The sequence below is a fragment of the Lichenostomus cassidix genome, chromosome 1Aa (assembly GCF_008360975.1).
Source record: "Lichenostomus cassidix isolate B80296 chromosome 1Aa, HeHo_3.0, whole genome shotgun sequence".
NCBI lineage: Eukaryota > Metazoa > Chordata > Aves > Passeriformes > Meliphagidae > Lichenostomus > Lichenostomus cassidix.
This window is the reverse complement of record NC_139480.1, coordinates 54376979-54400681: the sequence shown is the minus strand read 5'-3', so window position 1 is coordinate 54400681 and position 23703 is coordinate 54376979. Positions and strand designations below refer to the sequence as shown.

At 42.3% G+C, this 23703-nt stretch overlaps 1 protein-coding gene across 2 annotated transcripts in view; it reads left to right on the top strand.

The window, feature by feature from the left end:
• Positions 1 to 23703, top strand: part of ITPR2 (inositol 1,4,5-trisphosphate receptor type 2) — a 242393-nt gene that overhangs the window by 182508 nt on the left and 36182 nt on the right. For both annotated transcript variants that reach the window (XM_085049080.1, XM_085049079.1), the window contains 5 exons: positions 14445 to 14552; positions 16074 to 16266; positions 18706 to 18831; positions 21898 to 22073; positions 23373 to 23537. In XM_085049080.1, coding sequence (XP_084905206.1) covers positions 14445 to 14552; positions 16074 to 16266; positions 18706 to 18831; positions 21898 to 22073; positions 23373 to 23537 — 768 coding nt within the window. The remainder of the gene's footprint in view (positions 1 to 14444; positions 14553 to 16073; positions 16267 to 18705; positions 18832 to 21897; positions 22074 to 23372; positions 23538 to 23703) is intronic.

The following is a 23703-nucleotide window of genomic DNA, read 5'->3' as shown; positions in this document are numbered from 1 at the left end:
TCTATATATATATATATATATATATATATGCTTCTGTTAACAAAAAATACTTTGGAGTGTTTCTCTGTGTTTTTCAGCTCATGCAAACTGTCTAAATCAGGCATGGAGCCCAAGCTAACCCACTGTACCTTTCAGCAGGGGCTTTATTCATGATGGTCACAAGAACATGAAATAACTTTACATAGCTTTTTGTCAGCTTGCAGCGTGTCAAGAGCATACTTTCATCTGCCTGTAGACATCATGTTCTGTGGTCTCAGGCTGGCAAAATGTTTTCTCAGTTTTAAGTTTATGCCTAAATGCCCTGTTGGAGAGGGAGCACAGGGAATTCCACACTACCTTTGTCACTTCCAGGTGAATAGAAGGTTGGTTATTTGTTTGGGGGTTTTTATGAGGTTAAGCTAAAATATTGTTTAAATCCCAACCAAGTAAACTACTTATATTTATACAATTTCCTGGTGCCACCAAGACTTAATGAAAATTATCTCCTCACCTCATAAGGTGTGAAGAGTTATCACTGCCTGAGATCAGTGCAGAGAAAACACAAGTTTGAACCAGGCTATCTTCTGCTAGACTAACACAGTTGGAAGTGTCCTTCCCTTTATAAGTTCTTAAAATAAACCAAGTTCATCTGCTGTGAACTGTAAGGTTCTCACTGCAGGTACTCCTAAGGACACACATCTTTCTCTCTGGTGCTAATTTTAAGTGGGCTGAGCAAAATAAGTCATTCAGCCTCATCTATTTGTTAATATATTAATACCAGAATCAAGACTTTTTTATCAAACTTGGCAAGCGTTATCAAACTAATGTCTTGTTGCCATGTTTACTTCATTACTTAGTAGTGTAGACAGATGAAGGGTATTTCCTAACTAGGCAATTAAAATGGCAATAATTGATGGCATGGATTTATAGTTTGGGAGTAGGAATACACTACCAGCTATTTTTTAAAAGTTACTGGTTTTGACATATGAAATACGAGAGGTTTGATAACGAGACTTGGATATGAGGCATTCATTAAGGAAAAAGTGAAGTCAAGGAGAAAGAAAGTAAAAATGTAGCTATCCAAATATGAAAAATTCTAAGAAGCGCAAAGCCTTTTGTTTCTGTGGGTTTCTGTTCAAGTCTGTCTTTCAAATCATCAGATTTGAGTACATCCAGGGCTGGGACCACCTTTACTTTCCACATCAAGTCATGCTGTGCCTACGACTGCATGGTTCTGGGACTCTTATATGCTCCAGCAGAACAAAGAAATTACAATAAAATAATAATAATGGCTTCAGAAATTTTTAAAGAATTAATCTTACTTTTTGTAGAATTTTGGAGCGGTTAAAATCTCTTGTTAATTTTGTTTTGCCCTTTTCAGGTAGGTGGTGTTACCTGGTGTTGCAGGTAGAGGCACCAAGGCAGAAGCAGGCACAGACAGCAGGTCATGAGCTGATACGGGAAGCAAATCTGGCTTGTTTGATCCCCAGTGCTTTGCTTTGACTGCCACATTGGCTTCCCTGCTATGCTCACTCGATCCCAGCTACTTTGCTAATGTGGAAAATTGGCATTTTTTGGGTAGTACAGGTGGGAAGTGCATAATCACTGAGCATATTAGTACTCCAAAAGCCTTTTAGAGACATGCTAACATGTGTTTTTCAAATAAACTTTCCTGTGCTGCTACCATTATGGATTGCTGAGGCAAGAAAAGCTTTCATAAGGTAACGGATGCAAATGTGTGTATGTGTGTGAGGGAGGTATTGTCAGGCTTAAGGGTTTTTTGTAGGTGGTTATTTTTGGTGTTGTAGTTTGGAGCAGTTCCTGGATTTCCTTCACTTTGCTGTATTTTAACTTTTAGACAGATTCACTTAGTCCTTCGTCCTCCTTTTCCCTTGAGTTTGTGTGTGCATGTATAAAATAAAATGCAATTATTAAAACTTATGCTGTAAGGTTAATGTGGATTCTTGTACTCATCCATTTGTCTTGACCTGAATATAATTCAAGTCAGGTCAAGGGATTCCATGGCAAGACCTTGCTTAAAATGATAGGTGCAGATTTCCCGTGGTTTAATGCAGGAGGAAACAAGAAGTAACACTGTAAATGTGGGACTGCAGATGTGGAGTGGGATCACTGCCCGTGGCTTCTCCAAAGCTTCCTGAACTGAGTGGGCTGTCCCAGGCTGACCAGACACTGTTCTACATGAAGTGTGATTGTGGTTAGGTGTAAATTCAGGGTGAAATTTGACTTCTGATAAAGAAATATTGATGAAGAAGGCAGAAATTAATTGCTCGATACTATGCATTGACAAGCACCTTCTCTAAGACACAGCAAAAAGCACCTGAAAGGCTGTATAGGATAGAGAACTGGTGGAACCAGTAACAGCCCAGTGGTCTGCAGTGGGCATAAAATGGCTGAAGCTTTAATATTGTGGTTATATCATGGAAATGAGATGAACAGAAGACAAAGGGAAAAGTCTTGGAAGAACACCTTCACCCTTGATAGAGGTGTTGTCATTACTGGCCCACAACATTTGCCTAAAAGAAATCTCCCTGTCCCTGGGGGAGCTGTAAGTTCCCAGAGCATTTTGCTCCAAAAGATAGGCTCTTTCAGTTGGGAAGCAGCTTTGAGCTCAGGCAAGGATCCTCCAGAAGAGCTGAGGTCTGGGGACCACACTGGTTCAGTAAATATTTTAAGCTTGCTGAGTTCTTTCTCCTCTTCTGCCTCAGGTAGTTGCATGTCTGTCTTTACAAAATGTTAGGTTGTACCGAGGTTCTGATGACAAAGATTTTGAGTTGATTCTGCTTTGTGAACAAAATGTCTTGGTTCATTTGACTTTTTACACATCTGTGACTGGTGCACTCTCAAAAATTAACTGTTTTAGTGTAGAGATAGGGATTTTGGAAAAACCCACACTGGTTATATCGAGTCAAAATGTAGATTGCTCACCTTTTGTGTAGCAATGACCATTGTGAAATTCTGCAGCTGATGTGAACAAGGAGCAATTGACAGATATTGTTGGAGATTGTCTTCCCAAGTACCAGATGGCAAATGGGACAAATACTGTACACATTTAAATAAATAGGACTGCCTTTTGAGGCCAGAAGATGATGGACTCTATCCTGTAGGATAAAACTGTCCTTCAAGATGAATAGCTGTGAGTTTGTGCAATGAGGATGCTCTCTTTCTGCAGGACAGCTAAAATTTTTCAAGCTAAAGGTTTTCACTTTTTGCAAGGCTATGCTGAGGTTTGCAGTTTTTTGGTAGTTTTTTTGTTTCTCTCTCCTTAATAGAGAAGCTCTTGCTGATAGCAGTGCCAAAACAAAAGGCTAATGGGAACCAGTCCCAGGAACCGTGACTGTCAGGGGACTCGTAAGCTTGGCTGCCAGACCTGAAACTTTTCATGGAACTTTTATGCTCCACATGTTGTTTTGTAGTTATCATCCTGATGAGACAGGCTATGGCATCAAAATGACACCGGCTAATTAAATGTCAGGAGAATCAGAAGCTGTTGCAAGGCTTTTACACTGAGATTGCCAAGATTGAAACAGAAGCCAGTGACGCACATCACCCTCCTTGTGGCTCATTAGGATGGGATATAACTCCACGTTCAGCCAGCTGCAGTGTAGAGAGACAGTATGGAGGCTGCCATGAGGGCTTGACACTAATGAGCACCTGAAAGATTAAATAAATGTCTGTGGCTGATGTTAGGTCTCAGGTTATAACCTTGGTAACTTGTCCTTCATTGTTGTCTTTTTCTCCCCTTCTCCTTGGAAGCATTCACCTCACAATCTTGTTCTGACTTTGATAGGGATCTGCATGGGAACCTCTGTTTTCCATCTGGTGTCATGTTCACTTAGGCTGCTAAGAGCTGCTAGGATTCAAGCTAGAGCTTTTTGCCGTAGGTTGGCCACAAAAGTTTTAGCTTATTTTAATTCTTCTCATTCTACTTCTCTAGAATAAGATGAAGTGTCTATTCTACATATGTGTGTGATTTATTATATGTAATGTTAATGAGGGATATATCCTGTTTGACTGTGGCAACTGTGCATTTCACTAGTGCACAGGTGGCCTTAATATTTCTGCTTTGTGGGTTTCTTCTTCTATCTTTAACTTCTGTAATCCTTGTGTTTTGTGGTTTACAAGATTTTTTGTCTTTGGGAAATATGTTGTATTGGTGTCAGGGCCCAAACGTTACACCAGAAGAAATATCCTTTCTTTGTCAAATGTCTGCATTGTGAAATCTTCACATTAGTCTGTGGTTTTACTCTGAAAATTGGCTGTGGGACAATGAAATACTGTTCAAGACATTCTCTGCTCTCAGGCTCTGCAGCCCTATCCTAGCAATAACCACACTACCTTTTTATTGCTGTCTGAAGCAGCATGGGGTGGACAGAGGGACTTCAGTCCTCCTTTGGTTCTCTGTCACCCATGGGGCAGCTACTTTGCTTCCCACTTTGCTTAGCTGTATCCACAGCTGCTCTACGTGGAAATGCCTCCACTCCAAGCAGGCAAGCAATACTGATTTATACTGATTTATGCTAGTAGAGAACTTGTCCTGTTGTCCTCACACCATACTCTTGCCCTGGAGCTGCCTGCTTGTGTTTGGCATGCTCAGCCTGCATTAAGAGTGATGATCTATGGGCCACAAGGAGGATGCTTGACTTCAAACTTTTAGGTGGAAGTTGCTTGGAGAAGCGTGATGTAGAAATGAAAATTCTTTTCCTTGTAAACTGAGTAAACTCAATCCAGAGCCATTGAGAGGCAATAAATGTGGGACCACACAGTGCCATCTTTCCAAAGTCACCCTTCAAAGCAGACTGCATGTTCAGCCACCTTCAGGTGCTGTGTGCACATATCACTGGCTCAGAAACGTAAGTAATGTAGTTATTTTGTTCAAATTGCTGCAGACTACCCTCGTTAAGGAAGTTTAATTACACAAAGTGTTGAGTTCTTGTTCTAGAGGCAGAGATGGAGCTTTTCCATTAGAGGTAACCATCAAATGAACCAAGGTGCACCTTTTACTTAGAACTAAAGCACAACTAAAACATTTTACTCTAAGCTTGGAGGAACTGTTGTTTGGTTTGAAGGGCAGTGAGGGTAACCTTGGAAATATAATGGAAGTGAAATCTGGTCTCACTTAATAGTATCAGAGCAGTTCTAATAGGCCTCAGATATCTGCACTGTGAAATCCTTAACACCTTAATTAAAATCGGGTGGGGGGGAGCATCTTTTCTAACAAAGACATACTTTTTTATGTTCAGTAGTCATTGAAGTAATTACAGGTTAACAAAAATAAAGAGCATTAAACAGAATGTCAAAATATGTCTGTTCCTCACAGTTGCTCCGTTTTAACTCTCATCTCTTCTGATGTCACAATTTAATTAGATATCTCAGTCACCATAGAGTTTTCCAGACAAGATCTGAATTTGTAATCTACAAATAGGCAGAGCTCAGTTGCCATCCACTGTATTTCATTTATTTAACACAGTGCAGAAAAGTGAAAATGAGGTTCACCTTGCACTTTTTCTGAGGCAGCTTTATGAGATACTGAATAAAAGTGTCCAGCTGTGAAATTTAGTTGTAACGGCTGATTATGCTTTTCTACACCAAAAGTGAGGTGATCAGTTACTTATGATCACCTTCAGACCTGCACACAGATAGGCATCTAATCAGCCTGGGGTTAAAGCAGCCTTTTCTCTGCCTTTTTCTGTGGGCAAGGATTTTCAGAGTTTGTTTTACAAATGATTATCTGTGGTAGCCTTAAATGAACTTCATTTGGAAAATCTTTCCAGCTTTTTCTGTCTTTGAGTCTGCAGAACAGCCTTTAGGTGCTAGTTGGTTGGGTAAAACAGCATTATTTGTGAATACCTGATGAGAAGAGAGGTGAAATTTTTACTCCCAGCAGTAACTGTTACTTCATAGGTGCCAGGTGAAAGGGCTCTGCTGAGGACAATAGCCATAATACAGAGTTGGAAAGAGCAACTCATCATTTTACATTCTCCTCTCTCTGTTCCTATGCTCCTGGTTTGTTTTTTTTTTTTAGGGATGTTTTGCTCTGCTCATTGGATGGGGAGGCAGAGATTTGGCAGCAAGGTTGAAAATGCTGGAATATCTCCCCATTGTAATTGTTTGAGGGGAGTAATGTCTCAGTTCCTGTCCATCTCCACACTTCTACCCTGCCCTGCTTTTTACCCCACAACATACATATATCCAATCCCAGCAGATAGCAGGAAATCCATGTCTGCTGGGAATCTGACAGATTGCAGCTTCAGCTGTTTGCTTGCTACTCCGGTCTTGTATGTTTTTGACTCTGAATGAGTGAGTTGTTTTTCTGTGTGTTGTGGAACTACGTGTCGAGAAGGTGGGATGTGAACAGGACTGGCTATGAACAGGCTTTTTAATTTGCCATTGATGAGAAGCCATGAGAACAAGCTGCAGCTGAGGACTTAAACCCCTTTAATGTGCCTCATTGAAGACAGGGAGATGGCTTATCCCAGCCTCTGCAGGGGCAGTGTGGACTGTGGCTGCGTTACAAGCCACACCTGCCTGCAGCAGAGCTGGTGGTTGTGTCAGCTTGGGTTAGTGAACAGCCCAAGGGGTCACAATGTGCCAAAGAAACCATGGCACCACCCTGCAAATGGAAGTGATGAGTTTGGGTAGATCCTGAAGAAGAGGTTGAGTCCATTCTGGAAGGACCAACCCATGAGGTGCTTTCTGCTCACGGTGCCAGAGGAAGGGATGTTGACTGCCAGTCAACGTCTTCTGGTCTTTTGGCTTACAGAAGGAAGTGTGTCCGTCCTTAAAAACTTAAAACTGTGGTTCCCCTCACCACATTGTCCCCAAAGTAAGAGTCATCAGCAGTTCCTCCTTTTGTTTGTGCTAGCCTTCCTATTCTAGAGAAGCCACATTGTAGACAGGAGAAGATAGCTGGCAGAGAGTCACGTTCTGCAGAAAAGAGAAACACAGAAAGTGAAGTGCTTGGGAGCAAAAGGATTTTAAGAGTTCCTGAAAAGGGTGTGCCTTCTCTCTTATCTCAGGTGTATTTATATATTTCGTTGGTGGCTTTTAGAAGTGGACTGTTCTCTTGCTATGTGGATTTGGAATCCATATACTCACTGGTTTGGGCTTTCTCAGATTGTGTCTGCCTTTCATGGAAGTTGCATGTGGCTGGGATCTTTTTCCTTGTTATGCTCTGAAGAAGACCAGTTGGAGAAACTCTGCTCTCCTTTTCTTTCTTTCCCATTGAACTTTCTCATTACTTTCCTGAAATCATGTCTGACACTTCCATCATCTTCCGTCCATCTTGCAAAACTTTGCTCACGGTAGTCACGGGTGGCAGTCTACAAGTGCAGTTGTGCCATCCTGTTGGAATATTCTGGATTGCATGCTGCTGTCCACATGCTGTGTCCAGTACAGCCACTGGACACCCAAATCCCTGTGTGGCCAGTGTGTTCATTGGGCTGGTTTGACTCAAGCAGGCACAGCTGCCCATGGCAGTTTACATGTAGCCCGTGGAGATGTTTCACATCCACCCACCTCAAATTCATCTTTTTTGGTTGCAGCGTGTTTTGTCTGACCTGAACCTCCCCACACGTGTGTACACTTCATGTTTTTGCAGCTCAGCTTTTTCCTGCAAAAGAAATTAGAGAGGAGGCTAGTGGAAGTAAAGCTCATTGAAATATTAACAAGTCGTTTTGTCTTCTGCTGGTTTTCATCAGGGTAAAAAAGAACAGCGAAACCACAACAAAAATAGCAATGCAATTACAATGGGGGGCTGCAAACACAATAGTGATAGAGTTCACTTAGCTGTGGTGGTTTCTTTTATGTGATAATGCTGAGGTGTTTTGTTTCTCCCCTGTGAGGTAGATGACTATTAGCCACAATTTGTAGTGTGCCCCATGTGGAGGCTGGGGAGGAGAGTTGGTGTGTCAGAGGTTACACGAGGCCATGGAAGACCCAGCAGCAGAATCCAAAGCGTCTGGACCACCCAGGGACCTGCTCATGTACCACAAGCCATCAGGGAAAGATTAACTCTAAACCCTTTTGGTTGCTCTGTATGGTATAATTGTCTAAATGAAATCAATGAATACTTGATTTGAGAGTCTCCCATTGCTCCATCCCTGCTGTTCCTAATGTTTGTTAACAGATTGCTTTGTGGTAGAGTGCAAAGGTGCCGCTCTATAAAACTGTAATGACTTCTGGAAAGGAAGTTGCCCTGTGTATTGCAGAAAGCACCATTCAGTTTTGATTGGAACATGGGGAGCTGAGAAGTTGTTATTGCTTTTAGTACAGCTACTTGAAATAAAAATTTCTGCTCAGTTATGGTTAAGATGACATTTCTTTTTTCCTGGCGTTTTTCTCTCCTTGTTTACCGATGGAATGTTCCCATTTGCCCTGGCAGGGAGCTTGTGTGGGGCAAGGTCTGGCATGCCAAGGAAGAGGAGCTCCTTCTCTGTCTCCTGTACTCTTCTGTCTGTCACCCATCCTGTTTGCTACTCCTTGACTTTCTCTTGGTTGTTTTTTCTCGGTCCTTGGGGGTTTCCTTGTCAGCCCCCAGGCAGCTTTTGTATCCTTTCTCACTCTCTAAGCAGAAAATGAAGTGTTTGGTGAGATGACTGGGCTATCCCTGGTGGGGAGGTTTGGTGGTGCCAGATCTCCCATCACCCAGCTCTGGGAGCCAAAGGAACTGAAGAGGACAAAAGAGGAAGAGATTGAGGCTGTAGGTGAGCCCCAGCTGCACAAACCTTTTTGCATGGCAAGGTGAGACTCATCTGAGCAGATGCAATTATTTTGGTGTTGCTGCAAGTTATATTTTGTCACATTTCCCCCTGGTGAAGAACCACTGGCCTTGGGGCATGGCAACCCACACTGCAGGAGCTCTGGTTACTGACAGGATAGAGGTGAAGATAATTTACAGCAGATCTATTAGACATCATGCCTTGGACATCAGGTCTGTACAAACACTCTCGCCTCACTTTCCCTAAATGCTGTTGTTCATTAACTTCCAGGACTGGGGAGTGGCCTCCCTGCCCTGACAGGCTCAGGGTGGGCTGGCTGGCAGCCTAGAGGGTGAGTGGGGCAGGGGCAGAGGGGGCACTGTGCAGTGTGACAGCTTACAAGCATATCCCCATCCAGTTCCCTCCCCAAAACAAACCCCAGTCAATGCTCCTGATGCTGCCTTCCCCAGTGCCCTTCCCCTGCCAGGAGTGCTGTGAGGAGAATTGAGAGAATTGGAACAAGGAGAATCATTCCTTAAAGAATTTTGTTTCTACTTTTTTTAGATGTTTGTAATGCTTCTTAATAGCAATACTGTAACTGTAAATTGTGTCAAGGCACAGGAACTGTTTGTGCTGTTTGTGTGTTTATTTCTGCTTCTCAGCCAGTTATCCAGTGCTTTTTGTAATATTCCATCAACCTTTCCTAGGAAATCAGTTTAATGTGTTTGACACTTTGCCTGTGAACTGACTCTTCCATAAAAACCCTGACTGCTTACAGGACACTAAGTCTCACTCATTTAGATCCCTTTATACCATTCTAGTGATAAAAAGTCACATTTACCCCCCAGGTTTGGCAGTTTTAAAATGCTGGAGAGTGAAATAAATCTCTCAGAATTTGGGGGTCTCCAGCCTACTATTTCTAGCTTGTGTTTCTTGTACTTTTTTCCTTGCATTTCTTATCCTTTTGGGGGCTTCAGCAAAGCCTGGTGTAATCAGCAGGAATTTTGACAACCATCTCAGCTGTGCACTGGGTAAGACCTCATGCCTTTGATGAGAACTGGAGAGGCCCCTGCAGTTTACAAGTTACAAGCAGGGACTGACACGTTCTTATTGAAATAGGGAGGGGCTCTGTGTTTTACAGAAATGATGAGAAGTGATGAAAAACATTCTCTTTTCCGAGCAATTTTTCAATGTGCTCACATATATATATCCATAGTGTTATTTTGGCAAACCAATCCACTATCCCACCTCAGCAAGTTAATGACAGGCTGGTGAAATGAATGTTCACAGCTTTAAATCAGTCATTTCTTTAGGAGCATCTAAATAACTTCATTTTTGTTCAAGGTAATCTGGACTATAAAACCAAATGCCTGCAGGAAACCCATATATTAATTGCAAAAGGTGGGTCTGCTGTGGTTTTCCACACTGCTGATCATATATGGCATCCCAGATGACTAGCAGGTCTGATTTTATAGTCATGTTGTATCAGGAGTTTAGACTGAGCATTACTTGTAATTCTGTCATTTATTTCTACTGTTTCTTTATTAATGTCTTCAACGTTCTTGGTCTGTCCTCAATCTTTCACATTTTGTACTGATGCTTTATTACAGTGTTTTCCAAATTTTTAAGTAAAAATCTTTCAAGATGAACAGCACTCCTTCCTCAGGAGCTGACTGAAAGCCAAATGATCTTTATTCATATAGCTATTGCCTTGCACATCCCCTCTTTGGAAATCACTGTTCCATTATGTGCTATTGCTTCCTTGTCCCTACATGCCTTGATGAGCAGTAAAATACAGTGTTGACATTTAAAATATTGTCACTGGCATGGCTGATGTGTGAGTGAGGGATGGAGTTGAGGGAGTGAGGGAGTGAGTGAGTTTTCTCCTCAATGGTGACTTTTCAGGAGCTCATTGCAAATTCAGGCTCTAGTGATGGTAACTTTTTTTTGTTTCAGTTACATTTGCTGTGTATTCTTGAACGGCATTTTTGAGCTTTGCTTTGCGAACATACATGGGACTGTTCTTCTCATTATAGCTGCTATCAGCCATGTCCATCCCATGTCTTGTCCTCCAGCTGCCCCAAAAGATTTGTGCAGCACCCTGGATGTAACAATTTACTACATCACAGCAGTTAGAGATGAAAAAAATATAAGCTTGCACGGCCTTTACATGCCACGCACAGACTGTCACCTAGGGTGTATTATAAGCTTGGATAAGCTTTCTGCATTTTAGGTTCACAGTTTGTCACTGCATTGTTATTTTCATTGCTGTGTCTTTGATCTCACAAAAAGCTCTGCCCTGGTCAAGGAATCTGTTGACACAGTCCCCCTGGCCCTCGTGGGCCTTTGAGCTCGTTACGGGGCGAAGGAAGGATCATGAAAGCAGAGCATCAGAAAACACTGTGGTTGCCAAATAACAGCACTCCTAAAGCTGTTCTGTGTCCCTCCACGGGCCTGTGCTTTGGATCTGAGCTCTCTCAGATTGCTGCCCACAACGTTCTTTCGTCAGTGGAGCTATGGCAATACAGAAATATTAGCAGTAGAGGTAGAGCAATCCCACCTGTGTGAAAACTGCACTATGAGCAGAAAATTGATGGGCCCTTTGCCCTGAGGTTACTGTCTGAAGCTTTAGAGTACACAGAAGGTAAGTGGGTATTGAGAGATTTGGAAGCTGAGAGAAATGAAGTTATGAGTGAAGAAAATTCAGCTTCACCAGCTGAAGATTGCTGGTGCTTTTGGGTAGGTTCCCTGTCTGAAATGTGCTGCAGTTCCTCCAGCTTGATCAGCAATCCCTCATTGTTTCTGATGTGTCCTTTCTGGGGCAGTTGAGGTCCTGGCACAGAAAATCCTGGCTTATTCTTCAGATCACTGTGTCCAGTGGCTGTGTTGGAAAGCCCCAGCTGGGCAGTGCTAGGCTCTGTTCACACATCAGCACGGGACAGTCACAGCCTGAAAGCACAGCCTCAGAAAATACAGTGCAGATCACCAAATACACACTGTTCTAAAGAGTGTGGCTGCTGTCCATGTGAAACCTGATAGCAAAATATGCTCCATCTCAAATCCTCAGCAGTCCCTGAATACGCTGTCCTAGCCAGTCCCATTACAGCACGAGAACTGAGATGGTTTTCCCTTCTAGTCCTGTTACTGCTACTTATCAAGAGAGACTTTTACAGTAAAAGCTATGGACAGTTCAGAGCATACCAGGAAGCAGTATCTGGAGTTTTCATATGCTTTACATTTCCAATTCTGTATACATTTCCAATTCTGTATACAAATTCATGTATGAATATAGAAAGTTTTTTGTGGTATTAATAGAAATTTCTGAATCTATAGCATGTCCCTTTCTCCAAACTGGCTTAGTTTTAATAAGAAGAACTACCCATATGTCCTTGACTTGTCATTTGTTAGAAAACACAAAATCTTAATGGTTCACATTGGAGAAATAAAGGTCAAGATACAGGCAAAGTTCCTCTGTATTACAGAAGATAATAAAAGGGGAATATATTTGCTTCTGGTTATGCTAATTCATCACTCCAAGCACGGTGTGATTGCATTCTGTCTAGTCAGTGCTCTTCTTCGTATCTTAAAGAAGAGATACAGCCAAAGTAAAGGGCATTTGGAGATAGACAGGGAAAATAATTGAGTCACAGGGAGTCTTCTGTTTGAGGAGGGATGGGAAAGATAGGGATTGTTTTAATTTAAAGAAGAGACAAATAAAAGAGAACGTGACAGTAGTGTACAGAATGATGAATGGTACAGAGAAGGTGAACTGGGCGCTCTTGCTTGCCCTTTCTTAAGTACAGAAGCAGAGGGACATCCAATAAAGCAGAAAGGCAAAAGTAATAACACTGTTGAAAGGGCATTTTTAAGCAGTAACTGTCTTGTTTCCACAGGCTCATCTTCTTTCTCTGTGATTCTAGAGCATGTCTTGAGGGGGTATGCAAGAGACCTCTAGAAAATGAATTCAATAAGCAGTTGTTGGGGTCATGCTGCAAAGGCTGCTGACTGGATCAGGTTATTTGGCTTGTATGAAGGGGAAGAACTAGTCAGATGGTCTTAACCTTTTTAGTCTCAAAAATAAGTGGAAGTTAAGACATGAGTACGTGCTATGCTACTATCCATGCATTTCCTAGACAGAGTGAAAAAGTAACTATTCAGGACGGAAACCTATTGCTGATGGAAGAAATATTCCTTTGCAGTTGATCCTCATGTCATTTCTTTGCTGGTCTCCCTGAATATCTGCTCATGACCCTTTTATAAAGGGCTGATGTTCTGCCACATTGGCTTGGGCTCTGCTGTCAGGACCAAGCAGATTTCTGTCCCCAAGGAAATTGTAGGAAGCACATTTATTCTTCCTGAATATCCCTTTCTGATATTCTCTTACTTTTGGATGTTCCTTTTTTTATTAATCTTTAATTAGTAAGTGCATATCAAGACCGAGAAGAACATTTATTTTGATCTGTAGATTCTAGGGAACTAAACTGTATATGTAACTTTCCTCTGCCTTATTGTTTAAAAAAAAGGGAGATAATAAGACATGCAGATTCCAAATGATTGAGATCACTTTCTGGTTAGATTATTACAATATCTGTTTGGATCCATTGTTACTTTTAGACTTAATCCCTGTCAGTCTTTTCATAGCTGTGCAATTATTTTATAATTCCTCACCAGGCTGTGCTATTTCATGTAGTACAATCGTGGTGCACCTGTGGAGATCATCACTTCAAAGCCTGAGTTCCTGTGGTCATTTTGAGTGCTGTGCCTGCCTCGTTTCTAATGGCTGTGTCTGGGCTGTTGTGGTAATGTCAGCTGGGATGATTCAGCCCTAGATCACATCTGGGAGGAGCCCTTTCCCTTTCCCTTTCCCTTTCCCTTTCCCTTTCCCTTTCCCTTTCCCTTTCCCTTTCCCTTTCCCTTTCCCTTTCCTTCTGGAGTTTTTCCCATCTTAAAACAGGTGAAATGTCTCAGCTATTCTGGATGGAAACCACTTACTATGATGTAGGGAAAATTGAATTTTTAGTAGTTTCCTTATGCCTTATAATGAAGTCTTTGTTTCTCACTCACCTACAGGACATCATGAATACGTTTGATAGAATTTTTTTATTAAACTTTGTACAGCAATGGAGCATTTAAAGTATCTACTACTCAACATAGAACAGATGTATTTTATGAATCATGTAAAGTGTATGATTTGTGAAAGTTTGTAAGAGATACATATTTGTGTGTATGTACATACTTGCTGTGTGTATAAACTTTACAGTTAAGGATCTATTTGCCTGGTGCTGCAGTCCAGCTGCCTCAGAATTAGTTACAGACATTATCTTGCCAGCCCTGGAATACCAACCTACAACCTAGCTTAGCCATTTGAAGTCGCTGAGAAAAATTAGTTGTAAATGTAATTTAGTACTCAGAGGTATGCAAATTTTATGTCCAAATTCAAGTGAAAAGAAGCATTCAGTCGAATAGTTTGGCATTTCTCAAAAGCCCTCCAAAAACCATCCAGGCTGTGGGCTAAGCTGCCTTTCATAAATCTCAACTGAAGACTTGCTGCTGACTTCTTAAGACTAAATTATTTCTATTGTTCTCGAGTAATTACATTTTTGTTGTTATCTGTGGAAAGAGCCCCACTGGGTTGAGCATGTAAGTATATGGGAATGGGGGGAAGGAGGATTTGTGTTAGTTAAGTGGAGATGATAACGCTGAAAACATAGCAGCGGGACATAAATCAGATTTTTCTTCTTTTTCTAGTTGGCTTGTCACAATAAAACATTGCATCAGATGCTGAAGCCAGGGTCAGATCCAGATGAAGGAGATGAAGCCTTGAGGTTTTATGCCAAACATACTGCACAGATAGAGGTAAAGCATTGCTCACCAGAAGATGAAATCTGCATCTTGTGTGTGGTGTATCTCCTCTCTTTAAACTTCCAAATGGTGTGGGTTATTTATGAGGAGAAGGTTGAATAATATGGTTTTGGCTGTGGGAGGAAGAGGAATACACCTGTATCAGAAGTGGCTCGAAACAATCATTTCTCAGTAGCTTTGCTGTGTGTTACCAAACATGTTTTGTTAGGGAAATAATGACTGTGGATAGTAGCTGTGTCATTAAGTCAAGAATAGTCTTGTATGGTACATCACTCAAATAAATAATCATGAGTTTCAAAGCTGCTGATGCTGGCTGATCAAATTAAAAGTCTGGCTGGAGTACAAGGAGGTTTTGAAGTGGTGTAGACATTCAATATGGCTTTTGTTTAAAGTACCAAGGCTTGGCCTGGTTCAGCAGTTCTGTTCTCTGTTTTAAACTTTACACCTGCCATGGGTTGGATTGAGAAAGAGGTCCGCAGAGGTATCCCACCAGGGGATAGATGGAAGCTCCATGGCAGTGGTTATCCAGAGGGCAGCTCAGTGCTCCTCTTAATGTATTTTAATACTTTGGGTGCTGCTGAGATCTCCCTTAACAATTATCAGCCAGTTTATCTGGGTAGGTTGTAAATTTAGGCATTAAACAAAGCATGTGGTCAACTTTTATGTGGCCAATAGTTCCTTCTGGAAAACTGAAACTCAACCCAGCACTGCTGCTATACAAAATAGATAATTGCTTGCCTTTCTCTGAAAGCAGTCCTAGACCTGTTTGGTATTTCAGATATTATCTCTCCTATATTAAGGTATCTCATTTGTTTGATTTGAAATTCAAATAGTGGTGGTTTTTTATTTTCACCAGTGGCTGCACAGAGACATGGTTGCTGGAGTCAAAATGAGTTTTCTAGCAATTTCTGTATTTTTAGTAATGCAGAGTCCACGATCAGAATGGGGAAGCAATTTTGATGGCTGTGTAGTGAGATGAAATAAAATCTAGCCCACTCACCAATAACTTGGTAGGTCCTGAAAGGCAAACAATTCAAAACCTTGGGTTTTGTCAAGTAGAAAGATAAAGACCAACAAGATATGGGTGGGTCCAGAAGGTGCTATTTTTGCATGTTCACCTTCACAACTTGTCCCATTGTAGAAATGAGAAAATAATTTTGTAATCAGAGCAGAAAGCCCCTGAACTTCTCCACTTTTTACTGGGAGAGATTTGTTTCAGTATACTGCAAAATTGAAGCATTCTGAATTAGAACATTTTTTATATTTGGGGAAGTCTGGACCTAGGTTTTTCTTGAGACCTCTGTTTGCCACCTTATTCAGGCAACCACCTTCAGGCTTTTGAGAATAAAAACCCAGCATTAATCTGTATTGGGATTGATTGGTTCAACTGTACTGTAATGCTCAAATAATTAATGCAACAATTTATAAATAAAAAGAGATGTATGAACAAGAAAAGATATGACAAAATGATGGAATAGTAACTGACTCTGACAAAAATGTGCATTTTGTTTATAGATAGTTCGCCACGATAGAACAATGGAAAAAATTGTCTTTCCTGTCCCCAACATTTGTGAATTCCTCACTCGGGAATCCAAAAGTCGAGTATTCAACACAACAGAGAGAGATGAACAAGGCAGCAAAGTCAATGACTTTTTCCAGCAGACTGAGGATCTGTACAACGAGATGAAATGGCAAAAGAAAATTAGGAGTAAGTACTGTAATTTTTTAAAAAAATAGCTTCATTATGCTAAACCCTTGTTTTTAAACCTTCAAATACTTTCATTTTAACGATACACTTTTTTCTGTTCACTCTGATACTACAACAGGCAAAACTGTTCAGAGCTTGAGAGTGTAGATCAGCTGAGATACTTGCATGCCACCATAAAAGAAGTGTAATATGGAGCAGTTATTAATGTGTTCAAGATGATGTTTTGGACTCCAAAAGTTAAATTGAGGGATGGACAAACTGGGTGTAGTTCTACTAATCTCAATAGCATTGCACCTAATTAAGCCAAGGCCCCTAATATTTAACAAAAACATGTGTAGCTGCGTATTTGAGGTTTGCAGATTCCTGAAAGACCATTAAAAAGCTTGTAAACGTCACTCACTTAAAAACATCTCTCACCAGAACCTCAGCTGCTTAAAATCTGCCTGGTTCCCATGGAGTCAGTCCCCCTCTGTCAGGGTGAAGCCATTGCCCCTTGTCCTGTCACTCCAGGCCCTTGTCAAGAGTCTCTCTCTCCATCTCTCCTGCAGGCTCCCTTCAGGCACTGCAAGGCCATGATTAGATCACTCCAAAGCCTCTCTTCTTCAGGCTGAACATATGTAAAAAAGCCTAAAAGTGAAATTCACTGCTAAAATCCACATGCTCTTGGAGCGTCACACATCATCTGCTCACAGCAACTGATCAGGAAAGAAGGGAGGAATAGGGTCAGTGGTCAGAAAATCTTGGGAGTTTGGACAGTCAAAGCAATGTGGGAGCATCCTTCACATGATGGAAACATGGATGTTGCTGCAACTTTTTATATGTCAAGTCCCAGGCTATAATTTTCAGCAGCATTGAGTCTTCAGCACAAACCCCATCAGCCCAAGTCTGCTTCTCTTGGTGGCACTCTAAAAACTTAGTAGTGACAAACTGACCAGAATAGAAGTTGGAAAATAAATTATTCCAGAATCTGCAGTCTGTTTAGGAATAAAAGCCATTTTATTGTAGAAAAATTACTTCAGTAAAAGAATCATATCTGGGGGTTTTGCTTTAGAAACATAAATAAAAAAGCCAACACAACAATTAGATAGACCAGACCTGCCTAATGCTATAAACAAAGAAAATTGGTTTATTTTTATTCAGAACAGAAATTTCTCAATTCCTCTCATCAGTGGAATAGCTCACAAGTCTCCATGTTGGGGTTTTTTTTATTATTTGAAAAGATAATACAGGTTGAAGCTGGGTTCATTCTTTAGCCAAGTCTCTGTTAGCATGTACTGCTTAAATTGACAGATGTCATTTGTGCAATGGCTCCAAATGCTTAAATCTCAGGAGTCAGCAGCACAAGGTTATCACAGTGAAATCTGAGTATTTGCCTAATTGCCATTAAAGCCTGAGACAGTCATGTGCAGTTGAAGGAGTCTGCTGTTTTTTAAAAACTTAGCTGGGTGCTCTGCATACTTCCAGCAAGTTTTCAGTACTTTAAAATCTAATTAATAGGGATGCATCATGTTTGAAACCTCTCTGACTAAGGATATTTTTACACTATGGCACATAGGATCTTGTTTCAAATGTTCATTTAAATGCATTTTAGTGCATTCATATATATGAAGTGCTTTCCTGAGTCTTAGCACCCTCTGATCTTGTTCCTGGCCTTCCTGCTGACCCCTTTATGTGACTCTGGACTCAAAATCTTAACCCTGTTTTGCCCTGTTTCCCTTTTTAGTCTTTTTTAGCTAGGCTGTAGGTTCCTTGGGATATAGACTATTTCTGTGTATTTGTACAGCACTTCACATATGGAGATCACGGCTTGTTTGAGTCCTTTGAAGCAGGAGTACAGAGCTTTTTGCCAGCAGGTGACCATGGGCTTCTGAGCATCATGCAGGAAATAGTCAGCTTTTGTAGAACCAAAACCCAGTCAGACCAAATTTTGCCTGCTTCCCAAGCAGATCAGAATGTTTTTCGTTTGACAGAGGTGGGAAAAATACTGCAGTTCTGAAACCATGTCTATTCCATCGTTCTTTGCATGTGTCATCAGTGTACTTGGTCCAAATAGGTCATCTGGATCACCCATTCCGGGTCTTCTGGTTGACTGGCATGCAGAGTGCTAAAATCTATTTGTTGGCTTGATTTTGTGTCCCCATGCACAGAGGCTGCATTTCAGAAGCAGCTGAAAAATCTCCTTTGCAAAATATCCAGGCCTAAAATCTCACCAGAGGCAAAACTCTGGTATATAATAAACTGGACTGTGATCTTGGATTAAAAGCTCTGCTTGAAACTGTGTTTCATGGCAAACCTATGTTCCATATTTGCCTATTTTAATTAATTTTAATGATCTGCATATTTGCTACATTAATCTGTATTTCATTCCCTTGGGGCCATTGCTGATTGAGTTTCTGCCCGCTTTCAGTTCATTGATTGCTGCTTTTCTCCCCTTTCTAGATAATCCAGCCCTGTTTTGGTTCTCCAGACACATCTCTCTCTGGGGAAGCATTTCCTTCAACCTTGCTGTGTTCATCAATTTAGCAGTTGCTCTGTTCTACCCTTTTGGAGATGATGGAGATGAAGGCAAGTAGAGTTTGCTTCTACTTTTCCTTTTAAGTTTAGATGCTTTCACTTCTAATGGAACAAATAAAGCTGCATCTTCAGGTGCAGTCATTTCTGGAAGCCATTTAGTGTCTCCTAAGTAGGTACCAGATGTTGTCTGAAATGTGGTGGTTGATCTGTGTGTCATGTTGCCAACACAATGCAGAGTAAAACGGACAGAGCATAAGCTGAAGATTATCTAGATGATCTCAGCTAATTTTTTTATATTGCCATACTGCAGCATCCCACTGCACACATTTAGCTGCAGCTTCTGAACTGGAGGAGGATTCCTGGCAGCAGAGGGACAGAGATTCCTTAAGCCTGACCAAACGGAATGACTTGCAGCCTTGGAAACATATGGAATAGAATGATTTGAAAACTAGGTTGTTGGCTTTTGACTGTGTTTTTCATTGGAATAAAAGGGCATAACGGTTGCAGAGGATAAATGCATTATATAAAAATACTCTTAAAACTTATGATCCTTTCTCTGCTTCATCCCATGTCACAGGAAATATTTAATGAAATTTATTATTTGCTGTAAACGCAGTAGAATAGCAGGAGGCCTCTTTGAAGCCCAAACAAGCTTAATTGGGATAAAGGAGACTAAATAGTTCAGAATACTGGTAATGGGAGCAGAGCCATTCACCTTTGGGCCTTTGATTCGTGTCCAGTCAGTAATGTGACTGAAAGTCACCTCTGTCTGATGGCATGTGAACTGGGCTGGTGGAAGCAGTCCAGCTTCTAGCAGATACATGTGCTTTTCACAAACACCACAGCTGGCACCAGCAAGCATTCCTGCTGGCTGGCGAAACAGAAAGGCAGCGGATTAAAATCCATTGGCATGGGGGCCACACCAACCTCTCACCCCACGGGATGGTCTCTGCAGGTCACAGCACAGGCAGCTCCACAGCCTCGTGGAGTGAAGCAGAGTTTGCAGGGCAGTGTCCAGGGAAAGGGAAGCATTTGCATGCAGTGCTTTCCTTTTTATAAAACAGGGAATCACCCAGAGTACATGTGTTGGAGCCCATGGAGGATGAGAGGAGAAACAAAGGGTTAAAAATAAACCTTTTAAGCTACTGAATTTTAGCTAATCTATACTCGTGTAAATCCTCTAGTCTGCAATCAGTAGGTATTAATACTTATTCTGAACTGCAGATTTAAATGGCATTAGTTTAAGTGGCCCCAGTAATCCAGTGATAGCGCATTTCAGGATTCCAGCTCCTGGCGCTTGTAAAGCCAGAGCGACTCCTGAGCAGCAAGGAATAGGTGTGGCCAAATCAGATCAGCAGGTCATGAGGCCACCTCCTTACTTCCACCACCACCTTACTTCCACCTCCTTCCCCTCCACCAGAGCCTGGTTCAACAGCTGGGGTTTGTCTCCCATTTTTCCCCTTCTCCCTGTGTAAATCCACCTCTCCTCACCTGTCCGAGGTGCCTGGGCTGATCTAATCATCCCAAAATGCTGCCTTTTAATAGGTACCTGCAGTTCTTATGTAATATGACATAAGCAAAACTGCTCCAGCTGAATACAGTTCCTGAAGGGAGCTGAAAAGAAAGACTGAAGAGTGACAAGAGCATGTAGTGACAGGAGAAAGGGCAATGACTTCACACTGACAGAGGGGAGGCTTAGTTTAGATACCAGGAAGAAATTGTTCCCTGTGAGGGTGCTGAGGCCCTGGCACAGGGTGCCCAGAGAAGCTGTGGTTGCCTCATCCCTGGGAGTGTCCAAGGCTGGACTGGATGTGGCTCTGAGCAACCTGGGACAGTGGAAGGTGTCCTGCCCATGGCAAAGGGGGTGGAACAAGGTGATCTTTAAGGTCCATTCCAACCCAAACCATGATTCTGTGAAGACTCCTTGCCTCCAGGGTGTCTGTCTGCCTGCATGGTCCTGCGACATGAAACTGCTGGACCTGCGGGAGAGAAGGAGGAAAACTGATATGTGAGAGAACCACAGAGAGCTTTTGCCTTACCTTTCAGATCGGCTTAAGAGTTGTTTTTCAGGATCCATTAAAAATTTCCAAATCTTGTTGGCAAAGAAACTACCTGACAGAGCTGACCTTGAACCTCCTGCCAGGGTTATAAATGCTCCCGAACTTTGGAAAAGTTTGGATACCATCTGAATGTTGAGGCTAGGGCCTCACCTCATTGTTTTCTAATCCCAATGATGCTGCTCAGCTGTGCATCCGTTGCCAAAGAGATAGCATGATTCCTATTGTGAGTCGAGCTAAATTTTCTATTCCCTTCTCCCCCGTCACTGACCTCTCGGTTCATCCCGTAACAATAGCAGTCAGTGTACAAGTGTGACAGCGCCCCGAGATCTGAATGTGCTTTTTATATCGCAGCAACGTGGTGTGTTTCCAGGGCTTGAAGCGGAGCTGGGAGGGAAAACAGGGGCATCGCTCGAGTCTCGGGGAGCGCCTGGAGCCAGCATCTCGCAGAGCAGCCGCGACTGCAGGGGACCCGCTGCTCCCGGAGCGCAGCGCAGCCGCTGCGGGCACTGCAGATGCTGTCCCTGCCCGGGCTGCTCCGGCTGTCCCCAGTGCCCTGCTCCCGTGCGGAGGAGGAGGCGGAGGCTCCCGCGGAACACCCGCAGCCCTTCGGGAGAGTGCTGCTTTTCCGGGAGCCGGGGCTGGAAACGTGGCACTGCGGCGCTGTGCTGCCACTCGCTGTGCTGCCCCCAGCACCGGCTATTTCTGTAGCTGAGCAATCACGGAATCAGCCCGGAGGAGCCCTAATGATCCCTGCAGAAGGGAGCTGATTAGTGCCTTGCTCCGGGAGAAGGCTAAACTGCTCCATCTCTGAGCACTCCCTGGATTTTAATGGAAATTTCATTAGCTGCTCTTATTATTACCTGTGCAAAAAGCGACAATGCTCTGAGAATAATAGCTCTGCCGCAATTAGGGCAAGCCGTGGTCAGCAGTTGTGATGCGTGAATCACGCTTTTGTTAGTTCTACTGGCAAAGGAATTGATCTTTTGGATCTGTTTCTTGGTGGAAAATGGAGTCTCCAAAGATGCCTTTCTCAAATCTCCCTTTCTCCTCCCTACAGGCACGCTCTCACCGTTGTTTTCCGTGCTCCTCTGGATAGCAGTGGCGTTTTGCACAGCAATGCTATTTTTCATCTCCAAGCCTGTTGGCATTCGACCCTTTTTGGTGTCTGTTATTCTCAGGTCTATATATACTATAGGGCTCGGCCCTACCTTGATACTCCTTGGTGCTGCTAATGTAAGTACTTCAAAAGCAAGCAGAATTTCCCTTTCAGCAGAAGGAAAAATATTAAGGGTGTCCTATTAAAAAAACCCTTTGATTAGAGCTGCGCAAAAACTTCTTTTTCTGGTTCATTGGTTAAGCCAAAAAAATAAATCATTTCCAGTCATCCTGAAACAGCAGTGTCAGCAAAGTGGGAAGCTAAGAAAAAACCTGGATTAGTTTTGTGCATATGCAAATATTTTAAAAACAAAAACAGTATGAAATTTAAAGAAATATTGCTGCATAAGGGCAATCGAATCTACAGTTTCTCAGGTTAAAAGAATAATTTTCTCTACCAGCATGCTCAGCACTATTGACACGAATTTGTGAAAAGTTTCTGAGACCTTAAATACATTTTTGGGAAGAAAAGAGTTTTCAAAATTAAAAATTTTCTCAGCTCTTTGCCAGATCTCTTAACTTAGACATGAATAAGTTTGCATGCTTACTGAGCTTGGTAAGATACACAGTCGTGTTCACAAGTCATCTGTTTAAATTTCTGCCTGACTGCTACAGCTCTAATTCACCCCAGCATGAAGTACTGGGCTGTTTGCCACCAGTTCTGTATGTGAGAATTTCACATACTTAAAAATACCCAGACATATAGTCAAAGGTAAAGGCAAGTAAACAGTGCTTGCCCATGAACAAAGGGGTCATGTTGAGTCCTCACTCCTTGTCCTGGACTGCCAAAGAGATGAGGTGAGATGCTTTCCTGCTCATTCTGCCCTGCTGCTGGTGTGCAGGCAAAGCTCAGGAGCCATGGAGAATCTGATGCTGTTGTTTAAATGCTATACTTCAAAAATGTCCTCAGTTCTGATGGGTTTTTTTAGGGATTTTTTTTATTGAAGAACACGATCTGAAGGCAATGGCTCTCACACACCCCCACACGCTTTCTGTTGTGTTACTATTGTTCTCCTGGTAGTAGCATGCCTAGCTGCTCTTACATAGTCTCGGGTCTAAACTCAAAATTGTTGGGAGCTCACTCCCCAGTTGATTTTTAATGCCTTGTGACATTAATCCTGCCCACCTATTTACTAATGTTATAGGAATAAATCCCAGAGTGAGGAGGCGCAGGGCAGTGTTGGAGCAGTGATGTACTTCCACTCATCCTCATGGGCTCGTTCCCAGTGCGCAGTCGGAGCTGGGTTTCTCTCACCTCACTCCAGCTATCTAAAAGTTGTGCATTTAGTCAAACCAACTTATCTAGACAGCAACCCCAACAATATATAACAGGATTTTTCCCGATGGCATAAACCCAGCCTTTGTTCTCCCCCCCAGCTCTGTAACAAAATCGTGTTCCTGGTGAGCTTTGTTGGGAACCGCGGGACTTTCACGCGCGGCTACAGAGCGGTCATCATGGACATGGCTTTCCTCTACCACGTGGCCTATGTCCTGGTCTGCATGCTGGGCCTCTGTGTGCACGAATTCTTCTATAGCTTCCTGGTAAGTACGTGCTGCTGTGGAGGGGAAAACTTTGCAAAAATAGAAAATACCGTTACCCATGCAGCTGTCTTCAATTTCTTCCTGACAATCAAGCCAAATCATGTGTATTTTTAGCACGCCGTTGTGTTGCTGCCCCTTAGGAGCTGCTGTTTTTATTAGAACCTGT